At 34.7% G+C, this 24,669-nt stretch overlaps 1 protein-coding gene across 1 annotated transcript; it reads right to left on the minus strand.

Moving 5' to 3' along the window:
* Positions 1 to 1,152: 1,152 nt before the first annotated feature.
* On the minus strand, positions 1,153 to 23,574 carry LOC127549634 (tripartite motif-containing protein 15-like). The gene is made up of 7 exons (XM_051977836.1): positions 23,474 to 23,574; positions 22,536 to 22,631; positions 5,762 to 5,992; positions 4,667 to 4,689; positions 3,680 to 3,795; positions 2,926 to 2,958; positions 1,153 to 1,836 (listed from the first exon to the last, which is right to left on the minus strand). Exons 1-7 carry the CDS (start codon positions 23,474 to 23,476, stop codon positions 1,307 to 1,309), a joined length of 1,032 nt encoding a protein of 343 aa, XP_051833796.1. The 5' UTR covers positions 23,477 to 23,574; the 3' UTR covers positions 1,153 to 1,306.
* Between the last annotated feature and the right edge of the window lie 1,095 nt (positions 23,575 to 24,669).

Here is a 24,669-nt window from a genome sequence, read left to right on the forward strand (position 1 = left end):
AGATTCCTATTGAATGGAAAGGCTTTGATTGAAGGCATGTAAAAGGAGAGACCTTCTATCCTTATGATTCTATAATTTATAGACAATTGAACAAGTCCAAAAGAGACTGAAGTATTAGTATGAATATTAGTACTTATTGGAGTCACAAGATAAAGAAGGAAGTGTGGTTGATGATATAAAAAATTACCAATACATATAATATTGATAACTGTCTTATTGTATTATGTACAGATGTATGAACAAATGTTTTTGGAGTCTTGAATGAGAAAGAGACAGGTCACTTTTAGCTAAGGGAATCAGAAGGTAGTGGAGGAAATAGCATTGAAAATAGGTCTTCAAGGTATGGAATGCTCTCATCTCCTACTCCACTTTCTTTGAAGTATGTTGAAATTCTAACCATCCTTCAGTACCTATTTTCAATATATTTGCTCATGATTCAATTTAGCTTTTGAGAAAAAGGAAATCTGAAAGAAATGTGGAAAACATTTAAGCGATTTTTTAAGAGTATTTTCTACTTAGGAGTAACGTAAAATAACCCAAAATATCCATTTTGAGTTATTTAGTTGTAGCAGAGACCATATTACCATTTTAAAACAGGGAACTGGACACCACATTACTTCTCTATTCTGTGAATTTTGCAGTGTGGACCTAACCATGACTGTCAGAGTGTAACTGGGCAAAAAAGATAATTATATATTTAGACTGAATTAATATATTTGACTCATATTGATGAGTTTGATCTATAAAAGTGTTGGTCCATTTTTTTCTCAACAGAGTTAATAATTATTTTTGTTGTTAAATTGTCTCAGTCATTTCTGACTCTTCATGACCCCATTTGGGATTTTCTTGGCAAGGATACTATATTTCCCAATTTCATTTTAATTTGGTTTCTGCAACACTGGAGATTATTGTGCGCCCTGTGTTTGACACTTTTCTGTTTTCATCTGGATGATTAGTGAAAGCTGCTCTGTAAGTTTAGAGATTTTTACTTCTTTGGAGGTTTCTCACAACCCGGGACTTTTACGGAGGTGGGTTTTGTTTGATGAGAGCAAAGTGAATTGTAAATAAAGTTGGATAGATGAAGTGAAAGAAAAAAACAAGAGTTCAGAAAATATTACTTGACTACGAACACATTAAAACAGGAAAAGGCTCTAAGTGTTCATGGGTGGTGAGTTTCATTTACACAACATTTAAACCCCCAACGAGGAATAGAAATCTGAATTCCGTCATGCAGTCATGAAGATGGCAATGACAGTAACTCCTAGGCATTTGTCATGTTGTAAATTTCTCAGAGAGGAAGAAATGTTCAGGGAAGCATGACTCTACGGGGACAGAGTGTTAAATAAGACCCTTTTGAGGGCAGCCAGAAAAAGGGGAAGAGTTTCTCAGTGAAAGTAGCAGAAAAAGTGAAGATGTGATTCATAGTCTCAGTATTGTAGAATGATATCAAGCCCTCTTCATAATCCAAGACAACTGTGATCTTCTTGGGTTTCTCTTTCAACATAATACTAGTGCAAGGGGAGGTAAGAGCTTGGTACTGATTTTGATACAGCCCGATAGCCCAGATTCCTTCTTCAGGTCTTAGCTTAAACCACTGTTTCCTATTCACTGATTCTTTCACAACTCCCAGTCCCCAGTAACCTCCATGAGTAACCTCTGTATCCCAGTAGTGCTTGCCTGAGTTGAAACCTTGAGACCCCAGGACACAGGAAAAATAGGAAAATCGCTTTGGGTTTTTGGAGACATCCTGTTTGGTCCCTACGTTTTTCACATGCTGGTGATCCTCTGCCACCATAAGAAAAGCATTGGCAGTTTCTGGGTCCAAAGTCATAAAACCTGGGGAGAGAAAACCAGAGAGAACTAATTTTTGGAGAGAATGATCACAGTGGGGATGCATAGCTTGGTTACGTGGGTATGAGTTAGTCGGGGGAGGGAGTGAGAAAGGGTTCTGGCTAGATAACCGCTGGGATTGATTCTTCCTTTTTTTAACCCTATTTTCTCCATAAGAAGGTCCCTTTCCTTCCAAATCCAGAGATATTTCTACTGAACTATATCAGATGTAAGTTAATTTCTCAGCACTTCTTTCCACAGCAGGAAAGACCTGAGGATCATTGGAATCTGATTTAGCTTCTATTGGCCACGAGTGATCATTTCTAAGAGTCCTGAGGCTTCTCTGAAATTAAAAAAAAAAAAAAAAAAAAAAAAAGCTGAGCTTTGTTTGTAGAAAGTGGAGCTGTCTGTGGTATAAACAGAAGAACCTTTTTTTTTTTTTTTTCCCAGTCAATTTATAGCCTTATTATCTGTTTAACTACTCACTTTCCTTGGTTTCAGATTTCATTACCTTCAGATGTCCTTCCTCTATTTTAAACAACATCGATTTGTATTGTCCTCCTGTGTTTTATGAAACCTATAAATGCAATTTGAAAGCATTGCCAGGCAAATGCAGAATTTGCATCGGAGTAAACTGGGCTCTGTGACCCAATCCTATTTTCTTTGAATATGATAGTGAATATGAAAATGATAGCCTGATAACTGTCATCGCTTCTGCTCCCTCCCTTCTAATACTCAAATCTCCAAGTTATGGGAAGGAGTATGCTTTCTTTGCTTTTCTTTAAAAAAAGAAAATAATATAGTGACCAACCATAATTCCAGAGGACTAATGTAGAAGAATGCTTCTCACCACAGATTTGAGAGGGAGGTGATATGCAATTATGCAGCAGACACAAAGTTTTAAACATGGCCAATATGCAAATTTGTTTTGTTCCATTATGCATATTTGTTACTAGAGTTTTGTTTTGTTTTGTTTTTCATTATGTACATGTTTAAGATGGGAAGGGAAAATAAATACTTAATAGTTTTGAAAAAAAATGACAGGTGATATCCATACAGCTAGCCTTACCAAACTTGTTATTTTCAGCAATTTACCTCTTATTTCCACCAGGGGAGATGGCAGATTTTCTAGAGGAGAAAAAAAGTTAAAATATTTTGAGGCACTAAGATGCTAAGTATTTTAAAATGTCACTAACAAGAACAGTTAGTTATGTATCACAGCAAAGACACAATTATCCTCTTCTAGGTTAATAGTTGTCAAACTTTTTTGCTCTTAAAACTTTTCCACACAAAAATTAATGAAGACCCCAAAGAGCTTTTGTTTATGTGGAACATATTTATGTGTACATACTTGATAGATATACACACATTTATTTATATTAGAAATTAAAATAGATAAAATTTTAATTATTTATTAATTCACTAAAATAAATTTATTTCATGTTAATGTAAATGTAATATTTATAGAAAAAATGCTATGTTTTAAAAACAAAAAAGAATTAGTAAGAAGAATGGCATTGGTTTGTATGTATTGGCAAATCTCTTTAATATCTGGCTTACTAGAAGACAGATGGATTCTCATCTGCTTCTGCATGCATTCTGTTGTGATATATTATTTTGTTTGAACTATATGAAGAAAATATGGCATCAATATATAGTTAGGAAAGGGGTACTTTAATAAGCAAATAATATTTTAGAATTATTGTGAAAATAGTTTTAATCTTCTAAATTCCCTGAAAGAATCTCAAGTATTTCAAAGGGTCCTTGAGTCCCTTTTTGAGAACTGTTAGTCTAAATGGCCATGGATCAATAATAAACATTTCACATGAAAACAATTATAATCCATTACCTTTGAACTGTTGTAAACAATAGCTGAGATACTGATGTTTCTGGGAGAAAATCTTGATTCTCTTGTCCAGGTCAGGGAACTTGGAAATTGGCATAGGGGGCTTAGTATTATCATGCCTAAGGATAGACATGGAATTTTGAAAATCAAGTGAGGATTTTCTATTTCTTATGTGAAAGTGAATTGTATATTGCTGGTTTGGTTTCTCCAGTATCTAGCATAGAGTAGTAGGTGCTTAATAAGTAGCTTTATAAATACTTGTAAATTGATTGATTGAATTGAAAGGGTCAAGAGGAATAATACCTTTTTTACTAGAAATTACATTTCCAGAACAGTAAAGCTTATTTAATACTTTCTCCTAATTTCTTTACTATTCTTCCCCTTCATGGATGTTCTGAAATCTCTCAGAAAGACTACTCAGAATTTAGTGCTATAAAGCCACCAATCCATAAAAGACTCAGCTGAAAACTTTTATTCTTCCCATAATGGTAGCCAGCCAGCAAGATACTATTAGCATTGTTTTGGGTTGGAGGCAATAACAAAAATAAAAATGACTAGTATACTAACATTTTACCTGCTCCCCTCCTTTAATGGCAAAAGTTAAAATGCTTTTAATAAGGTTATAAATTTAATTCAAAAAAAGAAGTTTACTTTTCTTTTGGACACCTAGTCCAAATTTCTCATTTTACAGAGAAACTTAACTGGAAGAAATCTCTAAAGGAAAGTTAGGACTCAAACCCAAGTCTTTTGACTCCAAATAATGTCCTTTCTACTTTTCTTAATCTTTCCCTCCAACTTTTTTAGGTTCCAGGCAAAAGAGCTACAGGGCAAAGTAAGTGATTATTATTCATTGTTTTGCTGATTTAGAATCTACATGTGTCCCATAATGTGGCCACTACTAATGTTGCATCATCAGATAGGTTCCCAAGATTTTTTCAAGGGACCAGGTTGGCCACAGCCCCTTAGAATTCTGTCTGTCCAGGTACATACCTGTGCAAGATGGTCCTGACATCCTATAAGGAAAACAAAGAAGGTGAAGGTTCTTATCTGCATTCCCTGAATTTCCTCACTTTTCAAAACAGCCTATTAGATTAGCATTTATCTAGCACAGTTGTTTACAACTTAAAAAATTAGCTTCTCACCATAGGTACCCTTTAGTGGGAATACAGATACCTACTTTCCTGGCCTTTTCACACATATGTTTTAAGTTTGTTATTTGGCAAGAAGACTCAGTAAGTAAGATAGACTTAATCATCTAAAGCCAAGTTGCTCAGTAAAATCTCTATTTAGATATTTAACTAAGATGGTGGTAGTGGAATGGTGCATATACTGGCATATATAGTTGCTTTGCTAGTTGGGTTTTGCTTAATTTTCCATTATCACAAGTAATTATCATTGTGCAGTGTGTGTGTGTGTGTGTGTGTGTGAGAGAGAGAGAGAGAGAGAGAGAGAGAGAGAGAGAGAGAGAGAGAGAGAGAGAGAGAGAGAGAGAGAGAGAAAGGGAATATAGATTGGGAAATGATTCTCTTGAATATGGTATAAGTTAGTTGTGTGTGTGTGTGGGTGGGGGGGGTTTATCATGTTCTTTAAATTTATTACTAGTCATTCAGGTAAATTTTGGACCTGTTTCTTGCCAGTCTTTACATCATTTCTGTATGCTAGTCAGAAATGGATATTATTGGTACCATCAAGTTAATAGAACCCAGAAAGGAGAAATCCAAAGTAACCTAACAAGTAACAGACAGAATTAGGCTGACATTTCAAATCTAACTCCCAACTTGATGCCTCATGTACTGGACTAGCAGTCTCCTGAAGGTGGAATGATCTTGCGAGTGTTTTGTGAAAGCTAATTAATTACATTAAGTAACTTCTATTTCAAACTGAGTCACTCAATTGTCCTTTCTGTTTGGACAATACATTCCCACTTTTGGAGATGGGGAGTGCTTTGCTAGGGTTTCTTTATATGTCTTCTCTTCAGGGAGATTAAGTGATCTGTCTTGGGGTTGCCTACTTTTGGCTGATAGTATAGAATACACCCTTTTTATTCCTAGCCTTCCTCTCTGATTCACAATTCTAACAGCCAACCTCTAAGAATTCATTTTCAGGCTTTTGATGGTTCTTTTCCATTTCTTTTAAAAGGTTGCTGAGAAGGGTCCTCTCTTCCAAGAGCCTATTAATATTCTCATCCTGTGTTTTTAAAATAGCCTTGTCTATCTCTTTCAGCTGGGCCAGGAAGTCTTGTTCTTTCTGCACTAAGAATTGGTGGAGTTTTTCAAATTCAGATGTTATCTTCTGCCGCTCAGTTTCTGTTTGTCTCTGAAATATACAAAGATAAATGGGAAAATGAAAGCTATTTAAAAAAAAATCTCCACTCAACATGAATTTTTCATTATCACACATAAATAATATCACATTGTAAGTCTCTTTTCCCCTAATACTACAGTACCATTTTTACATAAGATAGGACTTTCTGAGATCAAAACATTTGATTCTTTAAAAAATATGTGAACTTCAAGCATATAAACAGTAGTTGATGTCTTCCTGTAGCAGTGATGTCTAACCCTGATTTTATAACATTCCTAGAATGTCTCTAGTTATTTATGAAAGCAAAATTAATTTTAGTTCTCTTTGATTTTTAGGAATTTATTTATTATTCATTTATTGATTAATTCATTTATTAGGGGCCTGTTATATGCAAAAACATTATGTTAGACACTGAAGATACAAAGACTTAGAAACCAGTTCCTGCCCCTTTATCTTTGTCTTACATTCTACTGGGAGAACTATAATATTTCACAGAGAAGCATGAGGTGGGGTCTGAAATATGTTTCATCCCTGTGGGATTCAGAAGGACCTGCAGCAGGAAAAACTGAATTGGGAGAGCATTGGAAGCAGGACTCTGAATTCTCAGGACAGGGATAAAGTCATATGAGAGTCTGGGAGATGGGGTGAGATTTTGCATGCAATTATTCAATTTTACCTCTCCCCCTTCCCTTCTGAGGGGGAGGAGGAGGGTGCTGTATTTTCCTTTAGAAAGCATTGCTGATCCACCATTCCATCCAATGTGATTACTGAGAGTAGGAACAGAATTGGCAAGAGGAGCTGGCCACAACAGTGACTGTCCCTGGCCACTCAATGCTGAAAGTTGCTGTTGCTTCAACTTAATTTAAGTTTGTCAAAGGAAAATCTATAATAAATCTCCTGATCTGCAAGTGGCTAAAGTGAGGATTCTGGGGAAGACACAGGATAAAGATGCTATGATGGCAAGGAAAAACAATGGGTGAGCCAACGCTGAGATGGAGCAGGACTGAACCAGCAAAGACAAAAGACGCATGAGAGCATGCTAAGAGATAGTTCAAAACCCCTGTTTTCAACAGTTGTTCTAAGAGCTGATCGCAGTGAGTTCCAAATGAGCAACCCTTTCCCTAAATTTTTTCCACAACCTACCAGCTGGAATGAAATTTGGGGAAAATAATTGGGATTGATAACTATTTTTAAAAATAGTTTTTACCTCAATTTAACAAAACATATTGCCACTGAAAAGTCTTTTGAAATATATGAGTCTCATGCAGGCAGTTGGTTAAACAGAGAGAAAATTTCCAAATAAATCATGACGGGCAATAGAGTCACACTGAGATTTCCATGATTTTGATAGTTCAAACATTTTCTTTTCATATCTCTACATCAATATTGAATTGGGAACTGGGTGCTTTCCCCAACATAAGCATTTTCATCAGGGGTAAGTAGTCCAAGAGTTCATAGGCTTGATTGAACACACTCTGGTAAGTGATGGGGATACTGTAACCTCAGTGAGAAGGCCTTACTGGTGCTGCCCTGGACCCATTTATATAACAAGACACAGTTGGTGGCTTGAATGCCGCCTGCTGGTCATCGTTTATACCACATCCTCTTGCTGGTTAATTCATAAGATGACAACTTGCTTTGTCTGTAGATGATTCGGACACACGGCCACTCCACAACATTATCACGAGTACATATAGTTTCATTTGAAGCGAAAAAGACACTAACAACTTAAAGGACCCGAAAAGGTTTCCCATAGAAGCTTATGAGAAAAACAAGTGTATTCCAGGTATGAAGGATGGACTGCGAGGTGGGAAAAGGAATGCTGAGTGGGGAAAACAGCCCATGGACCAGTTTAGCTGGAAAGTGGAGTTCCTGAAGGGCAGTGATGGGGAAGAAACGTGAGGGGGAGGGTGAAGTCAGACTGAACGGCTTTAAGTGCCGAGCTAAAGAGTTTATGTTGTACTCTAAGGGCAATAGGCATTCCCTGAAGACTTTTGGAGCAAAAGGATATCATGGAACACCTGTATTATACAAATACTGTTTTGGCAGCTGTATGTCTAGGAAAGATTTGAAAACAGAAGCACAGAGGACAATTGGGATGTTATTGTAGCCATGGTCAATTTGATGAACTAAGTCTGAAGCAAGGTGGTGGCTGTGGGACTAGAGCCGGGGTGTCCGGGAGAAATGCAAGACTGACGAGTCAAGGGTGAAGGAGGACAAAGAATCAAGGATGACTCCAAGGTTATTATTCAAAGAAACTAGAAAGATGGCAATGCCCTTAATAAAACACAGCAAAGCCCAGCAGAAGAACCAATTTTTTGTTATTATTTTGAGGTTTCTTTCTTTTTCAGTAGGGAAGAAAAATGGGTTTTGTTTTGGAACTATTAAGTTTAAAATGTTTATGCAACACGCGGGTAGAGCTCTCCATCAGGCAGTTCAATATATAAAATATAAGAAGACCTGAATTCTAATCCTACCTTAGATACTTAGTATTTATGTGACCCTGACTTCTGAATCTTAGTCCCCTCATGTGTAAAATGGGGATATTAGTTGTATCGCTTGATAGATAGGCTGGGAAAAGCAAAAGAGATAACATGTATAAAGTGCTTTGCACAGCAACATATTAGTGCTATCTAGTATTATTATTTTCATAGGGATGATAATTGAACTCATGGGACATGATAATGTTGTTAATCAATCAAATATTTAGTAATAGCCTTTGTGCCAGCATATGCCAGGTGCTAGGGACAAAAATATAATAAATGAAACAATCTCTACTCTCAAAGGAACTCTTCCCCCATTCTATTGGGGAAAACAAGTTCATGTGCAAGAATTTGTACAACCAAAGCAAAATAAATACAACAGCATTTAGAAATAAGGACTTTGGAAAATCGATAAGATTAGAAAAGACATGTTTTGAAGGAAGGGAGGTATTCTGTGAAACACAGTTAAAGAGGGAGTTAATTCCAGGCAAGGAGATGGGGCACACAAATGTGTGAGGAATAGAGACAAGATCAGTTGGCTGGATTGTAGAGTATAGTAATATGTTATTATGAAGCTGGAAAGATAGGTTGGATATAGTCCTCTAAATATAGGAGTTTATATTTTATCCTAGAAGCAACAGGAAGTTACTAGAACTTACTAAGTAGAGAAACATTATAGTCAGACTTGTGCTTAAGGAAAAACACTTTGCCAACTGTATGAAAGAGGGATTAAAGTAGGGAGAAACTTGAAGTTCAATTAGGCAAGGGTATAGAGAACAGAAGACAAGAGAGGGAAGGGAAAGGAAAGGAAGGGAAAGGAAAAGAAGGGAAGGGAAGGCAAGGGAAGAAAAAAAAGAGACAGAATTTTTGGGGAATGCTTATCTAGCTCTTTGAAGATAAGGCAGCTGCTTAGCAGTGTCTGGCACATAGTAGACACTTAACAAATCCTTCCTTCCTGTATTATGTCTAGTTTATAAATGTGTGAATGGAAGTCAAGAGAATCTGTGACTTTTTCAAGTAACTGGGCAATCTGGAGAATAAGCCAGCAATAGGACCTAAGTATCTTAGTTTTCAATATTATGAATTAAATCAATCATCAAGCATTTCTTGAGATCCTTTTTCTGAAACTAGCAATATATTAGATTGTCCAGGGTTATACTTTTAGTAAGTTTATGAGGTTGAATTTGAATTCAGATCATTCTGACCTAAGCACCCAGCTCTCTATTCATTGTACCATCTATCCTTTGCTGAATCTTTATCTAGATTATACTTACTAACCATGGGTGTCCCCTCAAGGGTTTATACTGAATCCTCTTCTCTTCTTCATCGATGCAATTTCATGTGGTGATCTCATCAGCTAAATTGACATCTCTATGCAGATTACTCTCAGATCTTCATGTCCATCCCTAACCTATTGCCCTTTCTGGCATTTAGTAGGTACTTAATAAATGTTAATTGACTAACTGATCTTCTCATACTGTTTTATACTTCTCCAAGATTTTTTTTTAATTTTTAAAATTTATTTTATGTAAAAAACAGAATAAGAAAAAAGAAAAAACAGAAAAGGAATACAAAACAAAAGAGAATATTGTCATATGCTCAGCAGAACATCAAGAAGGTTTCAAGATATATAACAACAAATACCAGTTCAAGAAAGCATACACACACACACACACACACACACACACACACACACACACACACATATAAGTAGAAGAAATTATATTCTTGAATGTCTGTCTTTTCTTTACTTCCTTGTAAATTATTCTTTTGTTCTCTGCTGCACATGGTTTAAATTTTATTCTTTTTTCCCTTTTCATCCTCCCCCCCCAAAGCAGGCTATAGTTAAGAAAGAATATATTTATAGATACATATGTAGATATATGTATACACATGCATACATATACATATTTTCCTATCTCTGCTAACTCTTTGCTTTAATTCTGCTCCTTAACCTTCCTTGCTATTATTTAACTTCCCCTCACCCATGGATCCCTCTCTTGTCTTCTTCCCTCACCCTTTGCTTCCCTGTCTGTCCATCCCTCCCTCCTCATTTCTTTATAGATTTTGGAGGATATTATATCCATCACGGTATGTATGTAGTGTTGCCTATTTAATCTATACCTGATGTTAGGTTTTCAGAACTATGAGCCCTCTTCTTCTCTGCCCCAATGCCTCTTCTGTCTTTATTTTTTTCCTCTGTACTTCATTTGTATAATAATTATTATTTTTACTTTAACTCTGCCCCCAATCTTTCTTTTGAGCTGCCCTATTGTAGGTGTCAATCTTAAACATATAATAGACATTTCCCATGTAAAAACAAACAAATAAACCACAAACAATTTGTCCATGTTTCCCTTGAAATTAATCTTTGATATTGGTTCTTATATATTATATTTTCTGTTAAGTTCGGGTTGGGTTGATAGAAAGTCCTGAAAATCTGCAAGTTTGTTGAATTCCATTTTTTCTCATTCAATATTGTAGATAATTTTGCTGGATATGATATTTTTGGCCACAGGCCCAGTTGTTTTGATTGTTAGTAGAAATGATTCCAGGACCTGCGGTCTTTTATTGTGGCTGCTGATAATTCCTGTACAATTCTAATTGTATCTCCAGTGTATTTGAATTGTTTTTTTCTTGTTTCTTGCAAAATTTTCTCTTTGATCTAGGAGTTTTGAAATTTGGCAATAATGTCCTCATATGTTTTCCACAAAGGATCTTGTTGATGTGGTGGATTTTTTTTTCCTATTTCTACTTTCCCCTCATGTTTTATCACTTCAGGATAATTTTTGTGGATTATTTCTTGTATTATTGTGTTCTTCTTTTGGTCACAACTTTCAGGCAGTTCAATTATTCTTATATTTTCTCTTCTTGATTTGTTTTATGTACTATTCTATTTTTTCATTCTTTAGAATCTGTTTTATTATTTCTTGGTTTCTCAAAGCTTTATTGGCTTCCTCTTGTCCAATTCTAATTTTCAAAGAGTTATTTTCACTTTTGAGACTCTGTATGTCTTTTTTTAGTTGGTTAGCTTTTTTTTTTACCCTGATCTTATTTTTCTTGGATGGTTTTTATTTTTATTTTTTAGTTTTTTCTCAGTGTCTCTTATTTAATTTTTAAATTCTTTTTGAGTTCTTTTATAAATTCCTTCTGGTCAGAAAGTCATTTCAAAGTTACTCTTTGGGGTAAAAGCTTTTTTTTACTTCAGTGTCCTCCAAGTTTTTGATCATATGAAAAATATGCAGCTAACCAATTGATGATCTTCTGTATTATTTTTAAATTTTATTGATGTTTTTCTTTCTACATTGCTATAACTTCTTAATACCAATGCTACTTTACCTTATAAGAAAACATATTTAAATGATTGCACATGTGTAACCTATATCAGATTGCTTTCTCTCTTGGGGAGGTGGGAAAAGAGAACTAAAAAATCTTGTAAAAAGATAAATGTTGAGAACCATATTTACATGTAATTGGAAAATACTATTTACAAAAAAAAAAGAGTATAGTTAAGTAAGGCAAACTGACCCATTCATGTCTGACTCCATTTGTCTCCTTCTATACTTATAGTTCAAGACTTGTCTACCTAAGAGAGGTTTCATTATTAGCCCTCTGAAGTTTAGATTTGTCGTTGTGATCTGATTTCTCATATCTTTTAGTGAAATTTTCCTTTATGGTTTTGTCATTATATGTTACTCTCTTGTTTCTATTTGCTTCATTCTACAATTCACAGAGGTCTTCCCAAATTTCTTAGAAATCTTTATATTGCCCACAAGTCAATAAGCATTTATTAATCGCTTAAGTTAACAAGGGGAGACACAACATGAAGACAACCATGTACAAATAAGGTATATACAGAATGCAATGGAGTTAATTTCACAGAGAATTCAGTAGCACTAAGGAGGGTCAAAAACAGCTTTTTGTACAAAGTAAGATTTTTACTGGGACTTATAATAAGTTAAGAAACCCAGGAGCAGTGAGGAAGGTGAGCATTCCAGGCCTGGATGATGGGTTGGAGATGGGAGTAGTGGAGGAGTAAAGAAAGCATTAAATGAAAATGCCTGGAATAAAGAGATGCAGTGACTTTTAGAGGGACAGCAAAGAGGCCAGTGCTATTATGTTAGATAGTAACACATGGCAGTGAATAAGGTATAAGAGGATTGGAAAGATAGGAAGGAGGAAAATTATGAAAGTCTTTGAATACAAAACAGAGAATTTTATTTTTCACTTTGGAGTTGATAGGGATCCATTGGAGTTTACTATGGGTGGGGTAGGGTGATATGGTCAGATTTGTAATTTAGGAAGAAAAATAAGAAATGATATATTTGTTGTTTCTTAACAGCACAATAATATTTTATTACAACGATATACTAAAATTTGTTCATCTATTCTCCAATTGAAAGACACCAATTTTGTTTCGGGGTGGGGGGTTGTTTTTACAGAAAGAAGTACTGCTTTGAATATGTTATTATATATGAAAACTTTTTATCATCAGTTCCTTGGGAAATATGCTTGAAAGAGGTGGGCCCCAGAGCAAAGGGCATGTTGATTTCCTCACATAGTTCCAAATTACTTTCCAGAATAGTTAGGCCAATTAGACTAACAGCTCGACCAACAGACTCTACCCAAATGAATCTATCTTTTCAATAATCTCTCTAACACTGACTGCTTCTGTTTTGGATTTTTAGGTTGGTTGATTTGTTTGTTTTTGTCATCTTAGTTTGATGGGTTGTAAGGTAAAGACTTAGAGTTATTTAAATTTTTATTTCTATTATTAGTGATTTGGTCACTAATAGTTTTATATAGTTGTCAATTGAATTTTTGAAAATTATTTTATTTTAATTGTGTGTGTTTTAATTCACCTCATATCTCCAGCAAATTAGTAAAGATGGACCAAAATGACATAACTATGTTAAGAATCATTAATGTGTCCAACTGTAGCTGATCAGACAAATAAATACAAGCTCAGGATGCTCTGCCACAGGTTGGAAACAAATAGTCTCAATGAACATTGGAGATGGATTTGTGTTGTGCTTTGTTTATAGAGTATAGCATCTTCTCCCATATCATACAATCATTTCTAAAAATTTTAATAGAGAGCTTGAGAGTGGTCTTGTATCAATTTTTTCTGTGAGCGTTTGCCCTATGTGAGTTCTCCATAAAATAGTCTTTTTGGCAAGCATACACTTGGCATTCTAATAATGTGACCAACCCAATAGAGTTGTGTTCTCTGCAGGAAATTCTAAATGCTTGCAGGAGCTTTATTTTAAGTGTGATTCTCACAACAAAGTTATTAGGGTTTAGTATTCTTATGGTCCATAGACAATGATAAAACATTTAGCCTTTCTATATCTGATTCTTTGTTCTTATTACAGAACCAGCCCCACCTTCTTCTCTGATCATAAAGTTTCTCAATGATGTTGCTGTATGATTCCCCTGATTCTATTACAGCAGACTAGTTTATTCAAGTCTCTTTTAATACCAAATGATAAATTATGAATGGGTTTCTCAGAATAAAAATATATTAATCATTCAGTACTTTAGTGTAATAAGTAGTTTCTTCCTTATATACAAGCAAACACAACAAAAGCTCTATGTCTAAGATAGATGAGCATAAAATAAAGATTAATGTTACCCTAACTTAACAGAGAGAAAAATGTTTAAACCATTGGGATGATTTCCCACCTTGACCTCCAACTTGAGTTAGACCACTCTTCCCTTGAAAGTTAACAATGTTGTTTCTAGGTTTTGATTGTACTAAGGCTAAGACCCACGCTGTACATTTCTGGCCATCTTCCTGATAATCCCTTGAAGTACTGACCCACTCAGAGCATAAATGACCTACCTAATTGATATCAGGATCCTTCATACTTGGTGGATTATCCCAAAATCATAAGAATCATCACATTCTGCCCTGATGACTAGATATATTTCCATATAGAGATAAAGAAGAGCTATTTCTAACCAAGTTAAATACTGGAGTATTCTTGTTGAATATCTTTTATGGCTAAGTAAACTCCTTGTTAAATGTCAAATAGTAACTCATTTCATCCTTAAATTAGACTTAAACTAAACAGAAGATCAGTCTGAGTCAGGCCCACTCCTAATAACCATTTATATTAATAAAAACATTAATTTTTAAATGAAGAATGAACATATGACAATATCATAGTTCAACTGTTGTCATAATTTTAGGTTATTATGTAAAAAAAAAAAGCATCATCTCCTTTCTAAAAAGGAAATGAGCCTAGGAAGGATGGAAGTTCATGATTATAAAATCTTTTGGAGATTGTGATATTCCAAGATTTGTAGGCATTTGGCATTTCTGAAGTACATTTGTGTTTAAAAGATTGGTCTGTAAAAATTAATTAATCAAAAGACAAATCTTTGTACCCCAGAATAGTTTGGTTTTATTAAAAGAACTGCAGTTTTAAGAAATACAGTGCAGCTTACTTTATTTTCTTTTTACTTCTGGGCTCTGCTTCTGGGCTCTACTTCTGGGCCCTGCTGCCAATATGAGATTATAATTCAGTTTAAAATGTGTTAAATATGTTATATTAATATATATTAGGTATATTGTATTAAATCTGTAAGATATATTTATATTACCAATCCCTTAAGTTCTGGGACCAGGTCATATCTCTCTATAGTTCCAGCCTTTAGCATAATGTTTTACATATAATAGGCACTCAATAGATTTTAGTCATAGAATTTTAAATACATATAAACATATATTTAAATATATATAAATACACATAATATAAATATAAAATAAACACATAATATAAATAAATATATATAAATACACACATGTGTGTATGTAGATCTAATATGTATATAGTGCTTATTATATGTCAGGTACTAGGGCTTAGCATTTCACATATGTCATCTCATGTGATCCTCAAAACAAAACTAGGAGAGAGGAGCTATTATTTATCCTTATTTTACAGATGAGAAAACTGAGGCAGAGATAAAAAGACTTGCTCAGGGTCATACATCTAAGAAGCATCTGATGCTAGATTTGTATTTACATCTATTTGATTCAGTTTAACTTCCTTATTTGTCAAATTGTATTGCAAAATTGGGAGTAGCTTCCAGATCTCTTAATTCCTAGCCAATTCATCTAATCATTTGACTGTGATATTATTGAGAGTATCGACTAGTTTTGCCTTTTTTGGGGATCCTCCAAATTTAGCATATGCCTGACACATAATAGTTAATGAATACGTGTTGACCTACTAAGTGTTAGGGATGCAAAGATAAAACAGATGTGAAAAAGAAATGCCTTCATGGAAATGGCAAAGACCAACTTCCCTGTCATGTAAGGTTAGGTGAAGGTTAGATGTTTAGATTGGAAAAGAATGTTTTCATTTTATGAAATTTTTCATTTAATAAAAATAATTTAACAAAACTCAGGAGTGGCCTAAGTCACCATCAGGGAAGACAGCTATGTTCAAGTTTTGGAAGGGTTGTCATTCATCTCTGTAAGAGGAATTAGACTTGTTCTTCTTGGCCCCAAAGGGCAGAACCAGGAGCTGTGTTTTATGGGTTACAAGAGGGACATGTAGTCTGGATATCAGGAAAAACTCTAGTTTTTAGTGCTGTTCAAAACTGGAATTGTCTATTTCAAGAAGGAATGGCTTCTGTCTTCCTGAGAGAATACAATATTATATAAACCTCAAAAGGTAGGCATTGGGCAAAGGTCCCTTTGACCCAGCAGTGTTACTACTGGGCTTAAATTCCAAAGAGATTTTAAAGAAGGGAAAGGGACCCGTATGTGCAAGAATGTTTGTGGCAGCCTCCTTTGTAGTGGCCAGAAACTGGAAACTGAGTGGATGCCAACAATTGGAGAATGGCTGAATAAATTGTGGTATATGAATGTTATGTAATCTTATTGTTCGGTAAGAAATGACCAGCAGGAGGATTTCAGAAAGGTCTGGAGAAACTTACATGAACTGATGCTAAGTGAAATGAGCAGAACCAGGAGATCACTATACATGGCAACAACAAGACCATATGATGATCAATTCTGATGGACGTGGCCCTCTCCAGCAATGAGATGAACCAAAACAGTTCCAATAGAGCAGTAATGAACAGAACCAGCTACACCCAGAGAAAGAACATTGGGAAATGAATGTGGATCACAACATAGCATTTCTACTCTTTCTGTTATTGTTTGCTTGCATTTTTGTTTTTCTTCCCAGGTTATTTTTACCTTCTTTCTCATTGGATTCCCTGATGTGTGAAGCAATGGACAATAGATTGGTTTTGGACTATCTCTTGGCTGCTGAAGAAGGTGTATGTATGACTGCTGTTTACATACTCTCCTTCCCCTTCCTTTTCCACTCCCCTGCCTCCACTCACCAAAATCGTCATTTCCTATACAACATATCAGGACTTGCACAAAGAGTGGGCGGGGGCCATTCTTTCTCCAAACTTATATATTAATGGAGTATGGTCCAATTACTATTTAGCCTCATGTGCTTGGGACCTCAGTGCATCAACTCAAGCCTCAGCCCATTACATCTCCCTCTTTCTTTTGTTTTAGAACACAGGTGATCATGCCATCCCTGACTCCTCAGGGAGGTCAGAGCCCCCAAGGGGAGGTGATCACACCCTCCCTGACTTCTCAGGAAAGGAGGTGAAAGCACCGAAAAGGAGGTGATCATGACTTATCAGGAAGGGAGGTGAAAGCACTAAAAAGGAGATAATCACGTCCTCCCTGACATCTCAGGAAGGGAGATGAAAAGCACCAAAGGGAAGTGGGGGTTGCTAGCAGGTTTCTGGGCTGAAGGGTCTTATTATGCACAAACCCATCAGCATGGGAAGTATTATACAAGCACATAGCAACAACGCAGAGGCTCTTAGTGATGACTCTCCCCACAGTCAGTGCAGGCTTGATATGGTGTAACAAACATGAATTATACACCCAAGTAATGGTATAACAAACAATATAAATCAACATTGTGTTGTAAAAGATTGCCAGAAGTCCTAGAAGGAGACTAGTCCTAGAAGGAAACAGCAGTATGGTCCAATTACTATTTAGCTTCATGTGCTTGGGACCTCAGTGCATCAACTCAAGCCTCAGCTCATTACACTTTCTAAATACGATTTTTCTTGTGTAGCAAGACAACTGTATAAATATGTATACACGTATTGTATTTAACATATATGGGACTACCTGTCATCTAGGGGAGGGGGTGGAGGGAAGGAGGGGAAAAGTTGGAACAGAAGTTTTTGCAAGGGTCAATGTTGAAAAATTACCCATGCATATATTTTGTCAAAAAAAAAGCTATAATAATTTTTTTAAAGGTAGGCATTGGGCTTTGAGATACCAAGCTGAGTCAGGATCTTGTATTTTACCCTATAAGTAACTAGGAAGTCCTGAAAATTCTTGCATACAGGAGTGACAAGATCAACTTTGTGCTTTAAGAAGAATTGAGATGGAGGAAACTCAATTTTGTGGAAGATATATTGGAAAGGACAGATTATGGAAGCCAGAAGTTCAGTTAGGAAACTGTAGCAGTAGCTTAAAACAGAGGTGCCAAATATTGTTGTGGGCAGTGCACAACCCCCCCTAGTGTGATTGAACCTGATTAAAGTATAATTGGGAAATATTTAACTTAATAAATAAAAATAGAACAAAATATAGATAATGCTACATTTTAAGGCTAAGTCAACATGCTGCCCATAGAGATCCCCATGTATAGTGTAGTAGCCCTGGTTTTTCTTTGAGTTTTGACAAGAAAGAGGTGATATAGATCTGAAGTAAAATGTTAACTGTGGAAGGTAAGAGGAGAAAATATTTGTTGTGGATGTAAAATTGACAAGATTTGATTTTACATTGGTGATGGTGGGAATGAGGAATAAGAAAGCGTCAGGAATGGCTCCAAATTTGCTAACCTGGGTAACTGAAAGGATGAAAGTACCTTGGGTCCAGTGACATTTCTACTATTATCACACTATGATTATTTAGTGGAGTATTTAGAAAGATTTTTTTAGAACTTATTCTAAAATCTCAACTCCTTAAGGTGATAAGCATCCCTGTGTCTGAATCAGACTTCAAAATATGGATTTGAGTATATATTTTGGTTTGTGCCACACTGTAGGTCAGATTTTCCTTATTTCATATGTAGCCTGGAATTGCCTTTTTTGACACTAGATGGTGTTTCTATATCAGCAAAAGGTAAAAAGTGGGCTTTGTATACGTGGGAGCTAATGGAAGCTGATGAAAGACTCAAAATGATGAATGAACATGAGACTATGAAAATATAGATCAAAGGTTTTCTAAAACAAAGATCAGTACCAACAGATGAGCAGAACAATGAAATATAGAGTAATCAAATGCCCTGACTACTTTTATTTCCATACTGCTTGTATTGGATTGCACTTACTTATACATGTCTTTAAATTTTCTTTTTTCAGGTAGTCCTATGTTCTTCATCAGACAAACTCATTCTAGTCATGGATAGCCTTCTCATTATTCTTTCTTTTTGTCAACAGAGAACAAGCCCTTAATAAACATCACTGGTCACTAGGGAGGAATTTGGCAGTAGAATATTTATGTACTCTTCCAGGGAGAATCTACTATGTTGTTTATTTGTTTTGTTTTTGCATTACAACACCTATCACAGTTCCTTGAACATAGAATGAGCTTTGTTTAATTCAGGAGGCATCCAGTGTCTTTTATGTGTAAGGCACTGGACATTAGACATATAAAAACAAAACCAAAATGATCTCTGCCATCAAGGGCCTTACATCTTGTTGGGGGAAATTATCATTTATGAAGGCCCCTGAACTCTACTTTAAATCAAAAGTGACTTTCTTTGAGACAGAGATGTAGAGGAAGAGCATTCTTAGCTTTTGAATAGCCCGGACATGAAAAGAGGAGATGATACATTATGCACAAGAAAAGATCATTTTGGCTGTAATGTAGAGGGGTATAAGGGAAAAACTAATATATGTCTTTGAATAGAAGAGGAATTTGTATTTTTCTCTAGAGACCATAAGCTTTTGGAACAGGGAAGTCTTGGTTAGAACTGTACTTTAGGAATATCAATTTGACACCTGTGTGGAAAATGATTTAGAGAGAAAAGACTAGAAGCAGGGAGGAAGTTATTGCACAAAAACCTTTAGATGAGGAGATATGAGGGCCTGAACTAGAGTTTTAACTCTTTGAGTAGAAAATGGAGGGGACATAAAGGAGAGATGTTATAGATGCAGAATTAATTCTTACAACTTAGCAATTATTGGATATGAAGAATGAGGAAGCATAAAAAATAAAGGATGGTTCAGAGATTGTGAAGCTGAGTACTTGGAGGAATAGTAATACCATGAATAGAAGTAAAAATAAAAATAAGAATAAAAATTGGGGAGAAAAGAATAAGTTATATAATTTGGACATATTGAACTTTAGATGCTTATGGGACACATCCAGGTAGAGATTAGCTATCATAGCAATGATGGAGATTTGAACAAAAGAAAAAGAGAAAGGATAAATATATATATATTTGGTTTAATGTTAAGAAAACTATAAACATAATGATTATAGTAATAACAAAAAAATTACAACCACTTGACAATATCAACAGATACAAAAAAAGCTTTTGACAAAATATGACATTTATCTATGTTAGAAACCTTAGAAAGCATAGGAATAAATGGATCTTTCTTTTTTATAGTAAGCTATTTATTAAAAAACAAAAACTAGAATTATCTGTAATGGAGAAACACTAGAGAGGTCAAGTATAGAGTAAGGATATATCCATAGTTACCACTATAATTTAATGTAGTGCTAGAAATGCTAATTAGAGCTGTAACCCTCCTAAAAAAATAAATTGATATAATCAATGTTGGTCATGAGGAAACAAAATCATTGCTATTTGCAGATAATAGGATTATTTATTTAGAGAATCCTAGAGAGTTAACCAAAAATTTTTTTAAGCAATAACTTGGATATAAAATAAACTGAAAAAAATTGTTAAAATTCCTGTATATCTAACAAAACCCAGCAGTAAGAGATAGAAAAAAGAAAGTCCATTCTAAATAGTACTCAAGACTTAAATGTGTTCAACTAAAAATATTCTTTACAGGAATAAAAAGATAAATAATTGGATCAATATTAATTCTTTTTGTGTATACCATGCAAATCTATTATAACTACTATCTAAAATAACTCACAAATTAAATATAATACCAATGAGGATACCAAAGGGTTACTTTACATAACTATATAAAATAATAGCAAAATTCATCTGAAAGAACTAAAGATAAAGACTCTGAAGAGAAGTAATTTTAAAAAGGTAAAAATGAAAGAGACTCAGCAATAAATGATTTCAAACTATTCTCCAAAGCAGGTACCATACAAAATTTTTGATACTGATTAAGAAATAGAAAAGTTGATGAGTAGAATAGTTAAAATTCAGAAATAACTGAAACATTGTTCAATAAACCCAAGCATACCAAACTATGGGGGCTATGACTTCATATTAAGAAAAAAACCCACAATATTTGATTATTTATTTATTTAAAATTATTGATTATTTAAAATTTAAAAGCTTTAGTATAACCAAAATAAATGCATTTATAAATAAAAGAGGATAAATGAGGAAAAACTCAACAGATTTCTCTGATAAAGGTCTAATATTCAATTTATATAAAAAGATATGAGAATAAGATCCATGAAAAATACTTCAGGTCACTAATGATTAGAGAAATGCAAATTAAAACAATTCTGAGGTTTGCACCCATCAGTTTGGCAAAGATAATGAGAGGACAATTATTGGAAGGGATATAAGAGAAAAGTCATTCTAATGTATTTCTGATAAGTCACTGAATTGTACTTAATCTTTGACCCAGTGATGTTACTCTATTAGCCATCTATTCCAAGGATAAAAATAAAGGACAAGAATTTTTTCAGCAGTTCTTTTTGTAATAACAAAAAACTGAAAACAAAATAAGTGCTAAACAATTGGGGAAAGGCTGAACCAGATATAATATAGGTAATAAGAGTACCTACCATAAGACATAAAAAATGTGATACTCAGAGAAATGTGGAAAAAATTTTTAACAAACTGATGTAGAATGAAATGAGCAGAGCTCATTTATAAGCATCATTTATGTGATGATAACAATAATTTGAAAAACCTCAGAATTTTGATCAAAGTAGCAAACAATAATTATTTCATGAAGAAATATGGTTCTCACTTCTTAAGAAATGGATTTGAGATTCAGAATAATTAATAATATATAAATAATTAATTATATATTAAATGTGCATATGTGTGTGTGTATGAAGAAAATGGCAAAATACTCTAGTATTTGCTGAGAAAAACTTAAATGATGTCACGAAGAGTAAGACATGACTGAAACAACTGAATAACAACAACAAATATATATAATGTTTTAATATGACCTATAATCCCGTGCTCTCAGATATGGCCAATTTATTTATTTGTTTCACTGAACAGTACATAATTTGTTAAAAGAGAAGGCTTCTATCTGGAGAAGTGAATGGGAGATAGAAGATAGTCAATACACACAAAAATCAATAAAACATTTTCAAATGTACATAAGAAAACAAAACAAAACAAAAAGTATGGAAGGGACATAGATAAATGGATGCATTTTGTTATTGCTATATGTGTGTGGGTGTATGTATATTCATAGCCATCCCCCCATATACATGTACATGCATATGCATACATATGTATGTATATGTGCATGTGTGTATTATGTACACATGTTGTGCAAGCAAACAAATAGACACAGATAAAGTTTAAAAACAAGCTTTAAATGCAAGATCATGATTTCTTTATGCAAGCCTCTTATTCTATTCTGGATGTTGAGTTATTTAATTTACTAAGGCTGTTAAGCTCACAAAAATTTTTTTAATGTAAAAAGACATGCAGATTTCATAGTAGTTTGTTCATTTGAATATAACAACTTTATGCAAAACTAAGAATTTTTTATCAAGCATAAAACTTCTCTTTCTGGAGATCACATGCTACTCACTATTGCACTAATGGTGAGTGTCTGAGAAAACCAGCTGAGGAGCCATGCCCTCTTCCTACCAGTAGTTCCTGGCTCTTCCTTACTCCTCTGATTTCAAGTTCCAAAACAGTATCCCTTTTTTTCTTCACCATCTCCAAAGGGTTTTCAGTTTTTTCCTAAAGAAACAAAGATGGATTAGGAATCTCTTTACAGCTTTGGAAATCTCTAAAAACCAGAATGCTGCTCACTAGCCTCAACTTAGACTCAATTTAAAGTGAGTATATTCTCATATATAATCATTGATCTGGGAGGAACTTTAGAGATTATTTAATCTACACTCCTCATTCTACAATTGATGAAACTGAGTCCCATCTAGATGAAATGACTAAAAGTCACAAAACTGAATGGAAGAATTGAAACTATTGTTCTCTGGCTTCCTAGGCCAGTGATCTTTTCACTCTTCTATATTGCCACTTTAAAAAAGTAGCTATTAGGAAATGAGATGTTAGACTAAAGGTCTAGAGAACAATTTTGAATTCCCTGATGAAACTAAAATTTGGGTTATCAATAAACCCTCTCATAAGAATGATGTGTCACTGTGATAATTCTTTTGGGAAGATAACCAGAACAATTTGTGATTTAAGTAGAAGATATCTCTTTCCTATTCCCCTTTTTGATCGCCTCAAGGTATACAATGCCCCATTCTATTTCTTATTTCACATAACTTTTTATTGTAACACACTTATCTACTAATTCATACCTAAGATCAGCCTTCCTTGGAAGAATTCACAATCTTTCCTAATTCCTTTCTCCTCATTCAGAATTGACCTGTCCTACCTCTCATTCTCAGAGATACCAGCTAATATTTATAATTAGTTCTAAAAGGTTAACACAACTCTTGACCACCCATTTTGCATTTTTAACAGATAATTTTCCAGAGAAGTAACTACTGGTAGGAAGTTTAGTAGCAAAGAAATTTGGGAGCAGGATAGAACTTTTAGTAATTTAAAAACCATACCATTTTAGCTGTACATAAGAGGAGCCAGCCATGTATCACTGGCGATGTCTCCACGCCCTCCCCAGGTGAACTGCAGTAGAGTGTATCCTTATAAAGGAAAAGGGTCCTGAATCAGTATATGTCACTCCATGTCTGGTATATGTAGCACTATGTCTAAGTCCTGAGACCACAAAAATGGCATTGTGACCTCTGCAGCCTTCTACCCACTAGGAGCAGGACTAAGGAAGTTGTGCTGGGCAAATTTCATTTCTGTGGTGTTTCAGCCCTAATGTAATTCAGTAGAGTTGGGCTAAGTTGTAGAAAGACTCCAAGGTATCAATGGGATATTTCACATTAACCTTACCTGATTTTCAAGTGTTTTGCAGATCCTTGTTCTGATGGAAACAAAGAGAATTTACCACAAGAGAAAAGAAGGTAAAGTTAACCTCCTATAGTCATAGAACATATCAAATTGTGAATTTGGGAAGAAAGTATCTATCTGATCCCTTAACGGGTTTGATGCTCTATCCATGGAAATCTCTGTTGATGCTGATCAAGCATAAAGGGAGCTGATTTTTTCTGTCTAGTTTCTACTGGGAAAATGTAACTAGTACAGTCATGCTGTAAAACAAACATCCTTTCCTCAGAAATTTTACAGAATGGGCTTTTGCAGCTCTGTAACCAGATTGAACTATAATCTGAACTACTTATTCTTTTTCCCTGACATGCATTCTAGGAACCCATTCTACACTGGTTCACATGCTTGACTGATGAAACTATTTTTGTTGTTCTTTTTTACAAATGATTTTTACAGTGATTTGAATAAACTGTCTAAAAGGTGCTAAGATGGCCTATGAGACAAATTTCTATTGAAGATGTCTTCTGCCTTTCTTTCTCTTATATTCCCTCAATATTATCCCCCCAAAATGAAAGGATAATTTTCTATCTGAATCAGAATACTTATTCTTAGCTTACAGGAAACCTCATAACTAGATAGCAAATGTGTAATGTAGTTTTAATGTCTTCAAATGAGTTTTGGAAATCACTATGGTGAGGGGTTCTACACACTCTAAAGCCTGTAACTGCTTGACAATTCTTGAAGTTCCCAAGCTGGAAGAACTGCCTGCATTGGGGGCACAAGATGTTAGTGAAACCTCCCTTTCCTCACAACAAGCCCAGTAGAGGTTGTGGCAATAGTCTTTGATCACTGGATGTTG

Source organism: Antechinus flavipes, chromosome 2 (genome assembly GCF_016432865.1).
Source record: "Antechinus flavipes isolate AdamAnt ecotype Samford, QLD, Australia chromosome 2, AdamAnt_v2, whole genome shotgun sequence".
In the NCBI taxonomy this organism is placed as follows: domain Eukaryota; kingdom Metazoa; phylum Chordata; class Mammalia; order Dasyuromorphia; family Dasyuridae; genus Antechinus; species Antechinus flavipes.

Bases quoted from the DNA above. Each gene is read 5' to 3' on its own strand.
- LOC127549634 (XM_051977836.1), bottom strand. The intron at 5,993-22,535 runs GTAGGAAGAGGG...TGTATATTTCAG, and splicing joins GGAAGAGCCAGGAACTACTG to AGACAAACAGAAACTGAGCG. The intron at 1,837-2,925 runs GTAAATTGCTGA...TTCTCTCCCCAG, and splicing joins TCCCCTGGTGGAAATAAGAG to GTTTTATGACTTTGGACCCA.